The 19872-nt window shown below is 43.4% G+C and overlaps 2 protein-coding genes and 1 long non-coding RNA gene across 4 annotated transcripts; all 3 read left to right on the forward strand.

Moving 5' to 3' along the window:
- The first annotated feature begins 3925 nt into the window (after nucleotides 1–3925).
- LOC147249025 (uncharacterized) lies at nucleotides 3926–7178 on the forward strand. Of its 2 annotated transcripts, XR_015119538.1 has the most exons (4): nucleotides 3926–4404; nucleotides 4534–5028; nucleotides 5224–6697; nucleotides 6881–7178. XR_015119538.1 is itself a non-coding variant. In XM_086227029.1 (3 exons), exons 1-3 carry the CDS (start codon nucleotides 4021–4023, stop codon nucleotides 6592–6594), a joined length of 2250 nt encoding a protein of 749 aa, XP_086083155.1. In that variant the 5' UTR covers nucleotides 3926–4020; the 3' UTR covers nucleotides 6595–7178. The 2 variants fall into 2 exon arrangements, 1 of the variants encoding a protein (XP_086083155.1); XM_086227029.1 differs by having other exon boundaries at nucleotides 5224–7178.
- Nucleotides 7179–8747: 1569 nt separating this feature from the next.
- Nucleotides 8748–12469, forward strand: LOC147249026 (uncharacterized). The gene is made up of 3 exons (XR_015119539.1): nucleotides 8748–9930; nucleotides 10007–10201; nucleotides 11485–12469. It is a non-coding gene; the product is annotated as an uncharacterized LOC147249026 (long non-coding RNA).
- A 5274-nt stretch (nucleotides 12470–17743) lies between these two features.
- LOC147249027 (uncharacterized) lies at nucleotides 17744–19348 on the forward strand. The gene is made up of 6 exons (XM_086179121.1): nucleotides 17744–17756; nucleotides 17883–17986; nucleotides 18077–18349; nucleotides 18494–18587; nucleotides 18964–19031; nucleotides 19165–19348. Exons 1-6 carry the CDS (start codon nucleotides 17744–17746, stop codon nucleotides 19237–19239), a joined length of 627 nt encoding a protein of 208 aa, XP_086035247.1. The 3' UTR covers nucleotides 19240–19348.
- Nucleotides 19349–19872: the final 524 nt, after the last annotated feature.

Below are 19872 nucleotides of genomic sequence, written 5' to 3' on the forward strand. Positions count from 1 at the left end.
CCTCGATGCATGTAATATGAAGTTTATTCTTCTTGGACAGCAAGTCCACAGTGGTGGTCTGAGCCCTGTCTCCAGTCAGCCTGTTTCATCAGTTCCACTGACAGCAACAGAGCAGAATTCCCCAATAGTGGCTCTCTGTCCACAGTGGACAAATGGGGCTTGAAAACTTTAAACAATGAAACTTGCTTTACTCTCAAACTAACAAACTTAACCACTATGGTATCGGAATAAGCGAGTGCACAGTGTTTCCTTTGATCATGATAACAAAACCCTGTATCTGAAGAGCACTTTTCCAAACATATTTGCTGTTATGACCTGGCTCAAAGGTCACACAACAAAAGGAGAACGACACCATGGATACGATTTAACAAAGAATAACTTTATTAACCAAATTGGACCAATCAAACCAAATTAGATCAAATCAAAAATAATGCAAACTAAAGTACACACAATATGCAAATGAGTCATCAGTAAGATCAGTAGTGTAGGTGTGCATGTATGAGACTGAGTGTGGGTGCGAGTGTTGAAGGGTGTGGAACGAAGTATAAGATGAAACCAACATAACCAAACTAAAGACTGAGGAACCTGGGGTCCTGTGAGGGAGCAAGCAGAGGGAGGTTAAAAACAGGGTGACCGCAAGGGACCAAATAGGAGACAAAGAAAGACCACGAGAGCAAGAGGGAGCGGCCCATTTAAAGGCAGGCGCCAGGGGTGTTCCAGGTTCCACATTAGGTCCAGCTAAGGAAAAACATTATAGCAACCCCAAGAGGCCCCTAGGGGACATAACACCCCCCACCTTAAGACAGTGTGCCAAGAGGAACACCGCAACAACCCCCCACAGGACAGAAAAAAAAAAATCTAACCACACTAACCTACGTAACAAATATTAACAAAATCACTCACGTACAGCAAAATGAACACGCCATCGTGAACCTATAGACATGAATGTTGTTATTTTATGTTGGAAAAGGGAGAGGAAATTCAAGGAAAAATGATAGATGTTCCAGGCACACTTTTGTCTCAGTCCTTGAGGAAAAAAACAACACTACAGACTTAACAATGGACAAGATCACACAAAACTCTGAGGCCTTTTGGAGAAGGGCAAAGCAGTACAGAAAAAAATGGTCGATTTCTTTTCTGCATTGCACTTTGCTCAGTTTCATACCCATGAGCTTAAGCATGTGAGCAGCACAGAGGTGTATCACAGTCATTTGCACTCTTGGCACACCTGAAAACAAAGCTGCAGATACTCCTGAATGCTGACAGGGTTAAACGCCTGAACAACTGCATGGATCAGGGCCCGACTGAAATGAGTTTCAACTTTTTGTGGCTTCAAGTGTTTCCTGAACAGCTTGTAGTCTCGACGCAGGCAAGTCAGCCAGTGTGGAAAGGTTGCAGTACTTTGATCTGAGGTCAGCATTTCTGCCACAGGAACCACAGTTTTGGTTGTGGACTGACATGGTGCACAAACTGCATAGTTCAGTACTGACTGGCTGGAGGGGTGAGGTTTTGCAACTAAACTGCCAGTTGCATCCATGTATAACAAACAATTCTTCTTCTTCTGTGGTTCATGAAGAATCTGCAGCTGTGATGCAGAATAAGTGTGAACAACAAAAGGAGACATGGCAACATATTGAATGCCACTTTGTTTCATCTTGGAGCTGGGATTGTCCACATCCTGCTTTTGCTGAATCTGAAAACACTCCATGAAAGCATCCCTGTCTAAGCCATTTTCAAGATTTTTCACTGAACTCTTGAGGTCAGCATGAACAAGACTGCAGGCCCTCATTCTGTCCAGACCAAATGACGTCACTTTGACAAAGGAGAAGCATTTTATCGTGTGAACAAAGAGTTTGGGACTGATTATGTTGCAGCCAGAGACTCCGGCGGACACTGGGATTTGCTTTTAACTGAACGGGTTTTATTTCTCCACAAGAACACATTGAGTTTCCCTGTCGACACAAGTTCCTGCATTTCTTTTTGCTCTAAAAACATTTCAGATTCTAAATGTGTAACATATCTTGTTTTCATAACTTAAAGCTTGAACCAATGAAAATAAATAACTTACCTCAGTTTATTCATGTCCATGGAAAGAGTTTTTAAGATTTGAATGAAAGCACAATTTCCTATTTTGAATGAAGCCTTTTCATATATAGATATATGGATTTGATCAAAAGCAGCACGGTGGTGCAGTGGTCAGCACTGTCGCCTCACAGCAAGAAGGTTCCTGGTTCGAGTCCCGGCTCCATCAAAGGATCTTATTGTGTGGAGTCTCCATGTTCTCCCTGTTCCTGTGTGGGTTCTCTCTGGTACTCCAGCTTCCTCCCACAGTCCAAAGACATCAAGAGAGGACGAGGTTGATTGATACTCTAAATTGACCGTAGGTGTGACTGAGAGTGTGAATGGTTGTCTGTCTCTATGTGTTGGTCCTGTGATGGACTGGTGACCTGTCCAGGGTGAACCCCGCCTCTCACCTGAAGGCTGCTGGGAGAGACTCCAGCCCCCCCGCGACCCTTAATGTGTAGGAATAAGCGGAAGATGAAAATGGATGGATGGATGAATTTGATTTAACTAAACAAAAAGATGTTAATTTTAAAAATTGTTTCTTATTGAAGATGAATGGATTAAAATGTCCTCCTGGGAAAGAACAGAACATTAAAAATGGATGATGTGTTTTTCAAATATTCAGAGCCCTTCATTTGTTCCCAACAACTTCATTTTTTTTTTACATAGACTTGATTACAAATTGATTACATTCATGTATCACATCATCAATCGAAACACAACATTTCATAATAACACAGAAAAAAAGGTTATTTACCGAAACTCTTTTATCTTTCAATGAATAAAAGAAAAGAATTTCCTGAAACTGAAATGACTGGAAAAACAACAATTCTTCTGATAGTTGTAAAATCTACAAAATAACCTGACAATGACATGAAAAATTAATCAATCACCGTGAACACACCACGAACACAACTGCTTGATATTCTGTGATTTGAGCCAAAATAAAAAAAACACAAATTCAAAACACGAAAGGTTAAAAACCAAACTGAGCAGTTTGAGTCTGAACAGGGGGGTAAAGTTCCGATAGTCAAAGGTGAAGGGTCAGGGTGCTTGAACTCAAACTTGACATTGGAGCCCCACCGTCTGGTGAAGGATCTGGTGGTCACTCAGGTCTCTCAACCTGCTCAAGGCCACTTTGACTATGCAGCCACCTGCTGGTACGCCATGGCGACACACTTGGAACACCACAGCACATCAGAAACAAAGAAATTACAGTGTGTTATTTGACCAGAATAAACTCCATGGATGTCGTCCATTCAAACTGAAGTCTTTAATGGGAAATAACATCTTTCTGTTCTCAGCAGCAATTGAATGGAAGAAGAAGCTGGTGGTCCATCACAGTGCATCAGAGACAAAGCTACTAATTACAGTGTGTTAAAGCTTCCTTCACACACTCACATTGGACTTCCTGTGTTTCAGCAACTGAATTGGATCACAGTTGATAAAAAGAGTGGCTGGGAAACGTGTGTAATGTCCTGAGTCACATCACGCAGAATGACTGTCTGACATGAGGTAATTCACTGTTTTGTAGACAAAGTTGTTCAGATGCGTTTTACTGTGTAAGAGTGATGAAGAGGGAGCCTGGATCTGCACTCCAGGGTCGAGGACGTCAGAGACCGAAGAGAAACTTTACTGACGTTTATCAAAACCATCAGAGGATCAAGAGAGAGAAAAAGGGACCAAAAAAAGTAAATCAGTTACTGCTTCAACTCCGTTATTTAAAACGCTGCATTACTTCACCAAAACGGTGAGACATCTGTGTCAGAATTTGCTGACTCATCACTGGCAGTGATTTGTCAGTGAAGAAAAATGACAGACGACATCACAGACTGACTTGGCAGGTGACAGCAAAACCTCTGATGTTGTGATGTCATGTATGAGACAACGGATCCAGAAATGCAGGATCAACAGTTCCTCACACAACTTTGAAGGCAACTGATTCAAAGTTTCAACATGTCCAAAGGCAGCAAGAAGAGAGGACCTGGAGGTCCCAATAAAGAATTACTTGATAGGCTGTTTCGTGTTTCAGGTTCAAAAGCCAACACTTCCACTCGACCTGAGAATGAGAATTCCACAAGGTCCACAAAACCTGAGAGCCACGTGAAACAGAAGGTCTTCAAAAGCCTTAAGAAACAGCCCCAGGAAGACAAGTCAGCCAGCGCTGACAGGCCAGGCCTCAAGGACAAGGCTCAAGGCCTGGGAGAACATGTGGGTCCATTAATCCACACCCACCAGCAACCCACCCCTGACAGAGGGAAGAAAACCGAAGAGGTTTTTGCTGGACAACAGCAGACAATCAAGCCTCAGCTGAAGAATCTGACAGTGAAGCAGTGCCCGGTAATTACTGACCCATACACACACACACACACACACACACACACACACACACACACACACACACACACACAAAGAATACAGTTCTTTTTATGTTATTACTGTTAACTTACATTATTTAATTCATTTCAGGATACTGCATTAAATGGCTTCCAGCTGAGCAGCAACAAGCCTGCTATGAAGGACAAGAACAAAGGATCTGAAAGTCTATCATCCTTAGATGAGTTTGTTCATAATTTGTTTAAGGATGATGAAAAAATAGCAGAACCAGGAAACGGAAAATGGAGTCAGGGTGGCTCAGAGAAGACCCTGACAAACGACAACCCCACAATTGGACCTGGTCAGTCCCCTGCAACCCCTGCAGGGACCCTTCCCCGCCGGAAGACTGTCAGATTTAAGATGGATGATGACAGTGTGTTCGGCCAAGACAAAGAACCAAGACCCAGCACCTCCACTCGATCCCTCAACAAAAGAGACCGACTGGAAGAATTCCTTGCCAGCGATGCCAGAGAGTTCCTCCAGGAGACCTCCACACACACGGCCAAACAAACAAAGCCAGAGGTCTCCAGAGGACAAGTGAGAGAGGACGGAGAAGACAAGCTGAATCTGCCAGGGCAGCTGCGCCCGGTAATTCTGACCCATTTACACCCCCATGTTAGCAGACAGACAAAGATACCTGGAGAAAAAGCAACATCCTATTTGTTCTCGCTAACATCTCGTTTATTGAAGTGTACTTGAAGTGAAATATACTCGTTACAAATAATATTTATGCAGTCTGTTCAAGCAGTGAGTGTTTATTGTCCTTCTTTAACTTATTTTCAGAATACTGGACGAAGTGGCTTCCAGATGAGCCCCAACAAGCCTGCTACGAACAACCAGAAGGGATCTGAAAGTCTGACAGCTTCAGATGAGTTCATTCATAGTTTATTTAAGGATGAAGAAAAACTGCCAGGAAAATGGAGTCAGGGTGGCTCAGAGAAGACCCTGTCAAATGACAACCCCACAAGTGGACCTGGTCAGTCCCCTGCTACCCCTGCAGGGATCGTTCCCCGCCGGAAGACTGTCGGCCAAGACAAAGCACCAAGACACAACACCTCTACTCGATCCCGCAATACAAGACACCGGCTGGAAGAATTCCTTGCCAGCGATGCCGGAGAGTTCCTCCAGGAGACCTCCACACACACGGCCAAACAAACAAAGCCTCTTCCTTTCCTCAACAACCACCAACAACCCAGCCCAACCAATCACGCCTCTCCTGCCACAGGAAAGAACGCCCAGGGAGCAGTTCCAGGACAAAGCTGTTTAAATCTGCAGCAGCTGTTAGAACAACAGCAGCTGATGCAGTCGAAGCTCACGGAACTGACTGAACAGCGACAAGTGGATCAGGCTCGTATCCTCCAGCTGGAGGAACTGGTAAAAGCTCTGCAACTGGAGCGAGACCAGAGCCAGACGTTGCTCCAGAGTGTCCAGCAGCAGCATAGAAAGGACGTAGAAGTCTTGGAAATGACACACAAGGCTAATGTGAAGTGTCTTGAGGAGTCGGCAGCCCAGAGCAACACACAACTGCGTGAGACCTGCAACGATGTCTCCGCCCACTTGGAAAAAGTGAAAGCTCAGCTGTGTGAAAGTGAGCAGCAGCTTGGAGAAGTGACAGCAGAGTACAGGACAGTGATGCAAGACTGGGCAGAGGAGAAGAGGAAGCTGGCAGAAGACTGGAAGAACTTCCATGCCAAGGAAAAGGAAAGACGTGAGAAGGCTGAACAAGAGGCCAGCAGAGTGGCACAGGAACAAGAGGGACTGAGGCGTCGTGCTGAAGAGCTGAGAGAGAAGGAGATGGTTGTGGCACAGGAGAGAGAGACTCTGAAGCAACAGAGAGAGGAGCTGGACAGACAGAAAGAGAGCGTGACAAACATGGCCCTGGCGGTCATGACAAAAGCCAAGGAGGGGGAGAAACTTAGCCAGGAGGCTGCTGAAATGTATCAGCACGGAGAAGCGCGGCTGAAGGAAGCCGAACGTGCTGAGGCAGCATCTGCGTTGAGGCTGGCACAAATCCAGGCTCGACAAGAGCAAGAGAGGATGAAGGTGAAACCCTCTGCTCACAGGAAACAGTTGCTCGACCTGAAGAAGGAGATCGAGCTTCTGAAAAGTTCCAGCCATGTCCCAAGTCTCAGGAAACCCAGGACCCTGTTTTAGCTGTGAGAGCTTTGGCTCAACACCTGCAGCAGGCTCAAGGGTCCTGGTCTGGGAGGCAGCTCAGAGAGACGGACATGGAAAACCTCTTCACTAAAAGGACCAGGTAAGAGATTTTAAGGCTGGACCTGTGAAAGTTTGAATATGTCTGAATGAATAATCTACCTAATTTCCCCCTTTTGGACTGGACTGCTGAGATGTGTATGTGACAACCAGAACAGATCCGGTCTATTATCATTATTAGAAGGTTGTCTTCATGAATTTCCATTGTATTTCATTTCTAAAAAAGGAAGCACCAGTGATGGAGGACTTTCACCAGGCCTTTATGGAGCTGAGCCCAGCAGACACCTCTTCCTGGGGCTCACAGTCCAACCCAGGATACCAAAGATGGAGGGAGACAACACCTGGCCTGACCTGGCCACATATGAGGGGAACGAAGGGGAGGGGACAAAGTCAGGGCCCCATTTTCTTCATCTTTGACCAGAAGGACAACATGGAACTTTTCATTTGGTGTCCGATGTCCATTAATAGTTCAGTGTTTGTGAATGTATGTGAATTTTGTAAATAGTTATTTATTAAAAAAAAAAAACGTGATATTCATCATTTTGTATTGGATTGTTTAATTATAAAGGAGTCATGATGTAATTCCTGTTTTCTACCTTCAAACATATGGAAGTGGGTTGTGTTTGTTGATCTGTGCCCCCCAACTGAGGACTCCATTGTCCTAGTGGGGGACTTCAATACTGACGTGGCCAATGACGGAGTGACCTGGAGAGGCATAATTAAGAGGAACATCAGGCCTGACCTAAACCAAGTGGTGTTAAGTTGTTGTACTTCTGTGCGAGTCACAGTTTGTTCAACACCATGTTCGAACACAAGGATCTCCATTGGTGTGTCCACTCTGGCCCTGGGGTGATTAGTTCACACTGATGGGGTTGATTGGTTGGCAGGTACCACGGTGGAACACTCTGGAGCAACGACTCTGGAGGTTTAACTAGGCTTGCCTGTATGATGAGTCAGAAATTAAGGAGAATTTCATCGAATTTAGATACAGCAAAGCTGCATAAATGTCAGATGGAAAAAAATTCTATGACGAAATGAAATTAGAATTTTGTTAAATTGAAATGTTGTAATTCACACTGTTAATAGCTCTCTGTTTTCTAATCATGAACAGGTAAGTGGTTCGGTAGGTTGTTTTTTCCAGCGCAAAAATGGGAATCTACAAATACTCGCTTTGTCCCCAGATCTTAAAATCTAATAGCTGTCTCCCAGTGTTAATGGAAACAAAAAAATGGCCCTCATAAAAACTGTCTAATTTTGCTAAAATATTTCTCCAATTGACCGACAAAGAGCAAAACAAGGGTCAGGGTGTTGGTTCAGCATTTCTAAGGTGGTCCAAGCAGGTTGAGAAGCCATGTTGATCACCATTTTTCTACTGGACAGCTAAGCTAACGTTCTCTAACTTCGCTAGCTAAAGTTAGAATCTTTAGCCTCTGACAGGTTTCTGTTGCTATTGTTAGTGTGAAAACATTATGGAATATTTTCCAATGAGTAGGACCACATGAATTATCTCTAATTACTGCTATTCCAACTCTGACCCTATGTGGTTTGTTGTGTTGTAGAGTAGCAAATGTCAGCAAAACACCGACTGACTAGAATGTATAGATGTTGTCATTTGAATCCTCAAAAAAAGGTCAAACTAGGCAACTGGACTCGTGAAGACGTTTCGCCTCTCATCCAAGAAGCTTCTTCAGTTCTAAAATTCTGGTGGGAAGTATCAGGTATAAAACCACCCCAGGAGGAGTGGTGGCAATTGAGCCTTTAATTTCTGTTTTTAAAGATTTATTATGATGTTCCCCCATTTCAAAAAATAATGTATTTGTGAGGACTTGAGGGTCTACACACTCCTCAGAGAACTATAAGATATGGCAAAAATATCATGGCGAAGACATGGGGGGCGGGGCATTCAGCATAGTATCGCGATATTTTACGTGACGACGCTGTGTCGATACAGGTAAGTATGGATCTTTTATCATTATTATTAAAAAAACGTTTCAATGCTGGACATAACATCAATTATTCAGTCAACTACATGCTGCTGCTGTCTTCATATGGGAAGGGGGGGGGGTTGAAGTCGAAGGGCGGAAGGGGAGAAGGAAACATTCATGCCTTAAATTGTTGTGGAAAACGAAGGCTTCGGCTACATGCTAAAGACGCTAGAGCCCTGCTCTGTGACTCCGTCCCAGCGCGATGTCACCGTAGGCCGTGTGGCCATTTCCACAACACCAAAAAGGAGGACACTTTGCGGCATTTAGTGAGAAAAGAAAAATCGCAACATACAACTCTAGTGTACTACCCACTACAATATAATTTACAATACCACAGTGATTCTGAGGTACGCTGTTCATCACAAGACAATTTTATCTATCATATATCATGATGTATGTCTATGTGTAAGTGAAAGGTGAAAGGTCTTTGTTCACACTATTTGAATTTATTCAATACATTCATCATTCAAAGTGCAGTGCCAGAACAGCAGAACATGTATGGTCTGAAATGTGCAAATAATAAATTTACATAAAAATAAATAAATGTAAAAAAAAATACATTCCAGTTCTTAAATAAGTAAAAATCCTCAAGTGCACATGTTTTGAAAGCATATTTGGCATTAAATTGACATAAAAAATAAATTAATTAATGCAAAAAATACACATCCCAGGTCTAAACAACCATAAAGAACATTTGTTTTATGTAAACAACAAAAGACTGAGAAAAAACACCATGTAACAGGTGAATATCGACCTGAAAAATGTGTAAAAAATGTAACATATTTGTGTTTATGTATGTGTGAGTGAAGCAGTCCACCTGTATTTTAACTGATTTGTCCTCAGTATCCTGTTCTCAGTTTCCTGTTCTTCATTATGGCCTCAGCCCTCAGCAAAATCCACCTTCAGCTGCTGCAGCAGCTCAGGAGACAACAGCACCTTCAGGTTCATCATAGCCAAGCCTGCACTGCAACTAAAACCATAGCAAAAATACTGTTATCAACCTTCAAAAATCTGTATTGTTTTAAACCTAGTACATATTCATTTCATAAAGCCCATGCAGAAGTTCCTTTCGTAACTATAAAGCCCATGCATAGAATCAAAATGTTGCATTACAAGTGTTAAGTGTATATTTGTTTAATTAAATATAGTACACAAGTAACAAACAAAAGATGATAATATTGTACTCACCAAATAATTGATCCTCTATCTGAAATACTTCTGGCCTTTTCTGGCAGCATCCAAGAGTTTTTTGTTTCCAAGGAACTTCTGGTACATGCTTGTGCAGGGAAAGGTGAAGTTGACACAGACTTGGAGCTCTGCTTTAACGCTGTCCACATCCAGACGATTCCTCTCGTTTCTCCATGCAGATGCCATCATTGAGAAGACTCGTTCTGTGTGTGCGTTGCTGCATGGGATGGAGAAAATGTAGGAGCTGACCTTCCTGAGATTCACAAGTGGTCCATCTGCTTTGGAAAACAGTTTCAGATACCGCTCCAGCACGTGTGCTGACGTCCACATCACAGCGACACATCAGATCGTCTTTGCTACTTTTGCTTATGAATGTAAGCTCCTTTGACCATTCCGCGTTGAATGAGGTCCGTCTTTTCGGCATGCTAACATTTAGAAACAAGACGACATAGCGGCTAACACATGGGAACAGGGGGCGGCTTGTTTACATTTTCAACCAATGAGAAATCAGGGAATTGAGTGACACCGCTTTTAGCCAATCATATTTTAAACCAATCACTGAAAGTCTTACATCATTGGATGATTTGCAGCGTTTCCTTCAAGTGCAACTCCAAAAAGGAGGACAAATAAGCGTCCGGCTTGAGGCTGCACAGGACGCCGGACAAGGCATTTAAATTCCGGACTGTCCGGCCTAAATCCGGACGTATGGCCACCCTATGTCACCGACACACCGCTTCCCAAACTGCACAGAGAAGTTAAGATTGAGGTTCAGGAGACTTCACGAACAGCACAAAGAGTTGCATGAACGTGTGATGCGTGGACGTCGCGGGCAGTTGATTCACACGTGACTGTAACCGCACATCTTATCACGGAGGATTGGAGAAACGAGCCGCACATAAAAGTCACACTGGCGCAAACATCGTAAACCTGCTTCCAAAAGCGGCACACAAGTGGGGGATTGCGGAAAAAACTTTGTAGTTGAGGCAGACAACGGGTCCAACATGATCGTTGTCATGCAGTCAGCAGGATACCTGCATGTGAAGTTCTTCGCTCACTCCTTCACCTTGGCCTCTCAAGGGGCGACAAACCTGTCAGCCGCAGCCGGGCTTCCAGGGAGACTGCGTCGCAGCACTGGCTCTTCTCGACAGACGCACGGTGGCAAACCACTCTGGAGAGAATCAGAAAAAGAAGTGGGAAGTGCCTGTAGATGAGCTCAAGACTGATGGCAGCACGCGATGGAACAGAGCTGATGAAAGGCTCCAGCGGTTCCTCGACCAACAGCCCGTCATACGTGCAGCAGCCATCCCCCAATGTGAGGAACAACAGCACGGATCAATTTGCCCTGAATGACACGGACATTGGGAATGCCGGGCCTTGAAGTCCATGGAAGTGGCCGACCGTTCCTGTCCACAGAGGAAATCTGGTTGCTGAGGCTGGAACCCTTCAGGCAAACAAACGTTTAAAAAAATGCTTGAATGTTTTCCATCCTGGAAAAAAAAAACACCTCTCCTCTGTAGTCTAATAGTAATGAAGATTTAAGGAAATAGAAATGAACTGTCAATGTATTACGATGAGATAAAAGTACCACTGTCTAGCTCATTTATGTCTTCAAACTTGTTTGCTGCATATATTAAGATATGTATTGTGTGATTTACAGGAACAAAAGAGGCAGCAGACCATCAGAAACAAGAAGCCCAGGAACATCAGGAGGAACCTGATGGTCCCAGACCCTCTGCCATACCAGCCAAGATGAGGAAGGCATCCTGTGGGCTGGTAGACTTGCTTGGTCAGACTTATGGAGCTGTTGGAGGAGCCACACTCAAAAATGATCTGCCATAGCTGTAGAGGAGGTGAAGAGACACCAGGGGGTCACACCGCTGGGGCGTGGAGGAGACCCACTGAACTGGTGGAAAGTAAAGGAGCACGTCTATCCTTTACTGGCCATGCTGGTAAAGGAAACCTCCATATCCGAGGTCCTAGCGTCCCGGCAGAAAGAGTCCTCTCAACTGCTGGAGACACTGGCACAGCACAAAGGAGCGCTCTGACATCAGGACATGTTGATCAGCTCCTCCTTCTGAGCAAGAATGCAGACGTTCGTTCAGTGGCCAAATGCCTTTGAACTTTGAGCTCCACGGCTGGCAGCAAACAGCAGCACAGTTTATTTACTGTATTTTAATGTAAAAGTGCATGTTTTATTTTATTTTTCAATTTAACAGTAATTTACAGCTGCTGAAGCAGCTTCTTCTTTTTTTTTTTTTTGGTCAAGTTGCATTGTTGACAGTACTTGTGATCCTACAGACGCGGTCCGGCTCAGTCCAGTTCATCATTTGTCACAGCACAGAGGACCACTCTGACATCAGGTTATGTTGAGCAGGAATTCTGACAGTCAGACATTCAGTGTCCTTGAACCTGGTCGGCCCCAAGGCCAGCAGCAAACAGCCTCACATTGTACTTTGAGAGGATGCCAATGTTTGATTTTATTTTTTGTCAATTTAACAGTGATTCACTTCACAAAATTCCCCATCTGGTGAAGGAGCTGCATTTTGTTTGGTTCAAGTTGTATTGTTCAAAATGCTTGTGATAGCTGATAATACGGCCCAGGCCTCCCACATTTGTATTCATTGAAGTTGGACTGTAAAAACACTGTCAAGTCAGCTAAATAAAATGATGAAGTTCAATTTGTTTATCTCACTTCAATTTCTTTTACATTATAAAACAGATGAATTCAGATAGTTTTCCTTTAGATATAATTTCAAGTTGAAAAAGGGTAATAAATCACATCATGCTGCAAGATATCGTATCACAATACTCTCATCGCAAAATATTGAAAATGGCAGTAATGTAGTGGCTTGGGTATCGTGGTGTTGTATCAAGGACCTCTGGTGATTCCCACCTCTAACAAGTCAGTGTAGAAAGGTGCATAAACTAATTGGTACCTCAACCTGAATAAAACTTTGAAATAATGCGAGTTCTGACATTTAGTTTTTAAAGTTTGATCATGATTGCCCCTCAATAATAAATGGGTTCTATTATAAATTAATTGGTAATTCATCTCAACCTGAACAAAAGTTTGAAATGTTTAAAATATGATTGTATATCCTAGGACCTGGTCGGTCATCGAATCGGTGTCAGTTCAGTCTGTCAGGTCGGTTGCCTGCAGGGATGTGTAAAGTCCAGCAGGTGTCAGTATTCAGTAACACAGTTTCAACACAGTGCGTCAATGTGTCGAACCGCTTCATGACGCCTCATCGACCCATCACTACGTGGAGGGAGACACCATGAGACTGAGACCGCTGACAGCAACAACGATCCAACACAGACAAACAGAAACAGAGGTTAAATAGGTTGGAGGAAAGGAGACACAGGTGGTGCAATCAACACAGGTGAGACAGGTGAGGTCATCACAGGGAGGAGCACAGGAGGACAGGACACGACCACGGAGTACAACAGGAACAGGAGACAGGGGTCGTGACAGCTGTGGTTGTTTCCTCTGTTACTGCTGTAAAAGGGAGGTGTCCTTTGTTCTTTGGCAGCCTTTCACTCACAAGTTAAAGAGCCAAGAAGTTCTGATGAAACTTTCCAACTTCTGTTTCCTCATTCAGTCCTGAATTTCATGTTTTAACCTGATAACTGTTAGATTGTCATGATGATGAAGAAAATGTCACATGGTGGAGGATGACATGGACACTCTGTATTCCATGATAAACAGTTGTGGTGAGCAGCTGATGGGTCGACTGTCCAAGGCGACTCAGGTTCACCAGCTGGACTTTATTAGATGTTATGACTTTATTAGACTTTATTAGATGTTATGTAGAGATTTAAAAGCTAAATCAGTTGGTGCTTCAACTGTGACGGTCCAGTAGAAGTGGTAGAGGAGTGTCAGGGAGCAGAAATGATGCTGGACATATGTTTGATAGAGGTTTTTATCATTTATTATTGTTATTATCTATTTTTACCAAGTGTGGAAATGATTGTGTGGAGAGTCCTCAGAAGAATGGGAGCGCCTCTGCTCTTTGAAAGACGAACATCTGGTTGTATTTCCACAGAACTCAGAACTTTTATCTGACCACCGAAATAATTGACTACATTTCACCAAGGAAAAATGTAGTTTCCAGATGTCTGATCACGCCGTAGCTTTAGGGAAGCGATTCTATTGGTGCTAAATTCATTGTCATGTTCCATCCTAACAGTGGACCGTGTTGTGTACCTTCGTCCCTCCCAAAGTGATCCTTTTATTGACAGAGCAACAGGCATCCTTGGAACAACTTTGGACTCTCCTTCCCCATTAAAAAAGAAGACTATGAATCCAAGGAAACAAGCACCTTGGAACAATTCTGAAACCACGCAGCTTAAAATAAAAAAAACTCAAAAACTAGAGAGGATATGGCGCTCCTCCGAACTCCGTAGACGCTGGGATAGGCTCCAGCCCCCCACAACTCTGAACCCAAACAGACTCAGGGACAGCTTCTTCCCCAAAGCTGTCACCATGCTGACCTCCAGTTTGCTCTGATGTAAACTGCACTGACCACTGCACCACCTGACATCAGCTACCGCTATCATTTAATGCTCTCTCAGTCGCCCTTTTGGACTCAAATCTGTGCTCATAATGTTCTGTTTTTCTGTTTGTGTCTTTTACTGTGTTTTTATATTTATACTGTACAGTATTTTATATTGTGCCAATTATGTGTACACCTTAATGGAGATGCTCATCAAATCTCATTGTCCTGTTTATAATGACAATAAAGGGTTTCTACTCTGTTCTGTCTGCTCTACTTGTCAGAGTCTTGAGAGAACTTTTGCTGTGATTTGACGCGACACAGACAAAACTGACTTGACTGTTTAAAGATCCTGTGACACAATTTGCCCAATATCTTTGGCGTGCGTGTGAGATTTGAGAGACGAGTCAGCTTCCTTTCATACTGACGAGAGTTATCTAGTGGGTGTAAGGATGCGTCCCTCCTGCTATGATGGAGGTCAAAGAAAAAACTGGAAAACACTTGTGTAGTGATCTACAATTCCTTTTTAAAAAAAAAACAAAACCCTTTTGTAGGTTAATTGCAGTTAAACTGTACTTTGAGAGAGTTGGAGTGTACAACACATCCCTCTTGTGGCTAAATAGGGCAATTACATTTGTAAAGTTGGGAGGGGAGTTTAAATATGATCCTATATATATATATATATATATATATATATATATATATATATATATATATATATATATATATATATATATATATATATATATATATATATAAAGAGAGAGAGAGAGAGAGAAAGACAAAGAGATTTTTAGCAATTTTGAGTTCGTTTTTGGGCTGCATGGTGGTGCAGTGGTCAGCACTGTCGCCTCACAGCAAGAAGGTTCCGGGTTCGGGTCCTGGCTCCGGCACGGGATCTTTCTGTGTGAGTCCCCATGTTCTCCCTGTTCCTGTGTGGGTTCTCTCTGGTACTCCAGCTTCCTCCCACAGTCCAAAGACATCAAGAGGGGACGAGGCTGATTGATACTCTAAATTGACTGTAGGTGTGACTGTGAGAGTGAATGGTTGTTCGTCTCTATGTGTTGGTCCTGTGATGGACTGGTGACCTGTCCAGGGTGAACCCCGCCTCTCGCCTGAAGGCTGCTGGGATAGGCTCCAGCCCCCCCGCGACCCTTAATGTGTAGGAATAAGCGGAAGATGACGATGGAGTTCGTTATTCTATACTCTATTCAAGATTATTTATTTCTTATTGCACTGCTTTTTTTAGAATAAGCAAGCACCATAATTGGATGAATGAGAGCCATCGCAGAGGCAGAGAGTTTAGAATGAATAAATTCAATATTTTGAATTCATTTTAAAAATCTCGACACTAGGACATGTATTTCAAAATCCTTTTAATACCTCTGTTAGTGACGTAGGGTTCATTCTCCAAAACATTTGTTGACACATAAGAATAACTTATAAGTGAACGTAAAATTATAGTTAAATTTTATACTTTTATTGGAAGATTATTGGGAAGACTATTTTCCTCAACTTTTCCAGGACTGGAGGAAAGATCATTAAGAAAATATAAAACCATCTCAAATCCCAAGCCTACGGTCTGAAATTAAATGTGGCTTTGAGAAAAATTCTTTTGGTTTATCAGTAATTTACTTCAGTATCCATTTATCGACTACTGACCAAAATATTGATTTATATATATTTTTTGTTTGTGTAAACTTCTGACTTGGGGAAAAACAGAATTTTCATTTAATTTCCAGATTCATATTTGTTTAAATGTATACTTCCTGCCATGTTTCTGGCCCCGCCCCCTGGAGGTAAGTCCCGCCCAAACCACCGGATGCTGCCGGGGATTCTTGATACCTATTGGCTATGACATCAGTTGTTTGTTTATGAACTTAGCTGCTATATATAAGCTCGGGAAGTGTCCTACTTCTTTGCTTCAACCTTGGTTGAACACGATTGAGAGAGACAGAGACATTCTTTGCTATTTCTTCCTCTCTTCAGCACCAAACCCTTTCTGAACAAGGTAAGTGGCTAACAAATTGAGAAGCTTGTGCGAATCTTGGATCTCATCCAGTGTGTAGAGCTCCCTAAATGTTTGTGTGAAGAATTATTAGCATAATGAAGCCATTCAAAATATTTTTGGAGAGAAATATATATTTATTGTCTCTCCTACCAGCAAACAAGGAGACAAATACCCAGAGACACCTGCTAAAGTCTATTAGCTGTCGGTTAGCTTAGCACTGTGAATGCCAGTAGTGAGTGTTGTCGCGCCTTCAACAACAATGGAAAAACAGCTTCTTCTTAAACGATTTTTTCTTGCATTTATTAGGATTCCATTTTAGCGTCGTGTTCATGCAATTTTATAATCAGACACAATGAGAGCTATTTTACTGTGTGATTGACCGAGCACCTTCAAACTAAAAAAGCGCCCAGTAAAGCAAAACTTTTATCCACTTCAAGAGGCTGAAAAGATTTACGAAATGTGTATATTCGAACTCTTATACAACAACAGAGGCACCTACTGGTTTTGGAACTTCACATCAACCATTGTGCTAACTCCAGCGCTAACGCTAACCTGCGCGAAGCTAACTAGCTAGTCTCTGCAGTTCCAGCTTCCTAAAGCGCGCATGGAGGGAGAAGCGCTTCTCTCTCGTTGGCTGGCAGCGGGAGGACAGATGTGAACTTCTGTAGAGTTAAATAATGGACAACACTGCTTGACTTCGTCTTTCAACGGAGTCAATAACAGAGAGGAATGTATGTAGAACGTAAATACGAATGCAAGTTAATGCTGGTTGGGGTTTGTTCTGACTTTGGTGAGTGTGTTTGCTCTTCAGTGTACCCCTGTGTTTGAAGTTAATATTATTGAATGAATACAAAGTTAATTCACCAAAATGTACAAGCATGTTGTGCCAGCAGGATGTTGTTTTTAAACCCTTCTCAATGCTATAGAATCCTACTTGGTCTCAGTAGATTACCGGGCCTACATTGCGTTGCCTTTTCGATGATGAGCCTCTTTCTTGCCGTTGATTTGCTGATGTGTGGCTCCTGGTGAAACTCTGCAGATTTCTCTAAAACAACCATCTGTAATCAGGGATATTTTTTGCACAGACATGCAGGAGCGTGACTTGTTGATGGCATGTAGTAATTTGTGACTGAAGCAGCACTACAAGCGCGATCATGAAGAATTTCAGAAGGAATGATATTAAAATGCAGGTTCATGAATATTGATTTGATTGAGGTGATTGTCACGTAGCTTCTTGTGGCTCCTTGGTTTGGACCAAGTATGTAAACGCATCAACAAGTTTTTTGTGATTGCTTGAGTTATTTCATGTCAGGGCTTCTTCTTCTAGATGCCTCGTGGCCGTGGCCATCGCTCTCGGGCTACAACCTGGTCAACTGTGACCTGGGAGCCACAGGAGCCTCGCTTCCACCATGATGCACGTATGTACCAGCGACTCCATGGAACATTGCTTTTATTTAAGGTGCCTGTTATACTCCCTGTTTGTAGAAGCCCTGGTTTACCAAGAATGTCTCCTAGTTAAATCTGTGTGTTTCCACTGGTTCCTGACAGGCTACGGTACTGGCTACCGGCACGCTGTCCAGAAATGGCCAGTTTCAGAGCTGACGGGAAAAAGCCACAAGCTGATCCTTCCAGTGGAGTCTCCACACCAGAAGGTAGAAGTGATGTGGAATTGAAATGAAATTAGTCCAAGTCAACATGATTTAGTGTTTATTTTTCCAAGCAACTGGTTGTTTTTGTTTCAGTTTGGACTGATCGTTGGAGACTCCCACCTGCGAGGAGTCGTTGATGGTTTCGTTAGGATGCCTGAGGGAAGACTGGCCTTCGGTGTGATGTCAACACCAGGGGCCAGCGCCGCTGAGCTGAGGACTGAGGTCCTCCACGCTGTGGTGCCCCGTTCACCCGAGGTCGTCTGCCTCCTGGCTCCTAGCAACAATTTGACGAGGAGCAGGACCATCAGCCAGGCAGGAGCAGACTTCGGCTTGCTCCTGACCTCCGTCTGCAGGCGCTGGAGGAATGTACGTAGATGCTTTTAATGTTTGTTTGTTTTTAGTCATTTATCATAGGGTTAAATGTGGTAGGTTGTACACACTTTTAGACATGCATAGAGAATATTTAAATGTGTACGATGAGCAGTTTGATTTCATCTGCTGTTTTTTTAGGTCTTTGTTCTTGACTTCCCTCCACGTCTCAACATTGACGTGGCTCACCAGGAAGCTCTGCGCCGGGAGTTTCAGCACGTGGCTGCACGAATGGGTGAGTGCGTTTGTAAATTGGGCTACTTTTTTATTTGTGATTTTTCTTGGTTGAGGGATTTGGGTTCTTTGTGTCTGATTAGTGGAACTGAATCATGTTACTTTTCTGGATCAATAGGAAGTCTTTGTTAATAGTTGCATGTGACAGTTGATGTGTTCATCCAGAAACACCTGCACGTATCTAGGAAATCAAACTTACTGGTATTTGATGATTTACTGCCTTTTGCTGGTTACAGTTTGTGGAAGTCACATTTCCATAGTTACATTGTTTTTTGAGCCATCTTTCAAAAACACATTATCAGGTTTTGCAGAACCAAAAGTGTCTCTACGATCTGTGCAGGCATTCTAATGATTAGTGATTGTGATGTTTATTTCAGGTGTGAAGTACGTGCCTGTTGCTGAGCACTTCCCCCTGCAACGCCGTGAGCTGTGGTGCAGAGATGGCGTAAGTAAACCCGATGTTGTGATGGCAGCAGGAAATGTGACTTGCATCTCTTTATAGTTGACAGTAAAAGTTCATGTCTTCAAAGTCCAGTGTTGATTTTTGTCCATTTACGTTGAGTGTGGTGTTTGTGAAGGTTCACCTGAGTGACAGCGATGGGATGAAGATCCTGATGAAGCTGCTGGTCTCAGCTGCTCACCGGCAGCTGTAGACATCAACCCAGCAGGATCCAGTCCCTCACAGACCCAGAGGTGATGGGTACAGCCCACCTCTGGGTGGAGAGAGGAGCACAGGAGGAGGCAGACTGGGACGGGACACGGAGAGTCCACGACCTCAGAGACCCAGAGGTCACTGGTGTTGGTGGCTGATGACGGGGACAGAGGAAGTCGGGACAGAGGACCTCCAGGTAGGAACTCCTAACCAAAGTGTGGATTTGATTGATGGATGGAGTGTTGGTTGTTTGAATGATGTTTTTAATGAGATGAGGATGCTGGATGATGAGGGAATAAACTCAACCCTGTATTTTTCTCCTCCCTAGTCAAGCGTGAGAGCCCCCCCACCTCCTCATCCCTCTCTTCTCCTCGGGTGGCAGCAAGATCTTGTGCGGGGGTGTGGTCAGGCAACGTCAGGGTCCTTCTGCCGATGCTTGACCCTGTTCACTCATGAGACCGATGCAAAGAGACCAAGGTAGACCAGCCTTTATATCTGGGTGTAGCCTTGGTGGAGCAGGTCTCTTCAGGTAAGTAATGTTTAGCATGTTACTATGGCAACAAGCTAAATACACACCTGCATGTAACATGGCAACATTTTAGAAAATACACTTTATGGCCCTTCATCAAAAGAG

Source organism: Aulostomus chinensis, chromosome 15 (assembly GCF_037954235.1).
Source record: "Aulostomus chinensis isolate RoL2024-O1b breed Wild chromosome 15, RoL_Achi_v1.0, whole genome shotgun sequence".
Lineage (NCBI taxonomy): Eukaryota > Metazoa > Chordata > Actinopteri > Syngnathiformes > Aulostomidae > Aulostomus > Aulostomus chinensis.

Excerpts from the sequence above, each read along its gene's own strand:
- LOC147249025 (XM_086227029.1), top strand. The coding sequence starts at position 4,021 with ATGTCCAAAGGCAGCAAGAAGAGAGGACCTGGAGGTCCCAATAAAGAA. Across the intron at positions 4,405-4,533 it reads TGACAGTGAAGCAGTGCCCG|GATACTGCATTAAATGGCTT; the intron begins GTAATTACTGAC and ends AATTCATTTCAG. Across the intron at positions 5,029-5,223 it reads TGCCAGGGCAGCTGCGCCCG|AATACTGGACGAAGTGGCTT; the intron begins GTAATTCTGACC and ends ACTTATTTTCAG.
- LOC147249027 (XM_086179121.1), top strand. Across the intron at positions 18,350-18,493 it reads TCTGCAGGCGCTGGAGGAAT|GTCTTTGTTCTTGACTTCCC; the intron begins GTACGTAGATGC and ends CTGTTTTTTTAG. Across the intron at positions 18,588-18,963 it reads GCACGTGGCTGCACGAATGG|GTGTGAAGTACGTGCCTGTT; the intron begins GTGAGTGCGTTT and ends TGTTTATTTCAG.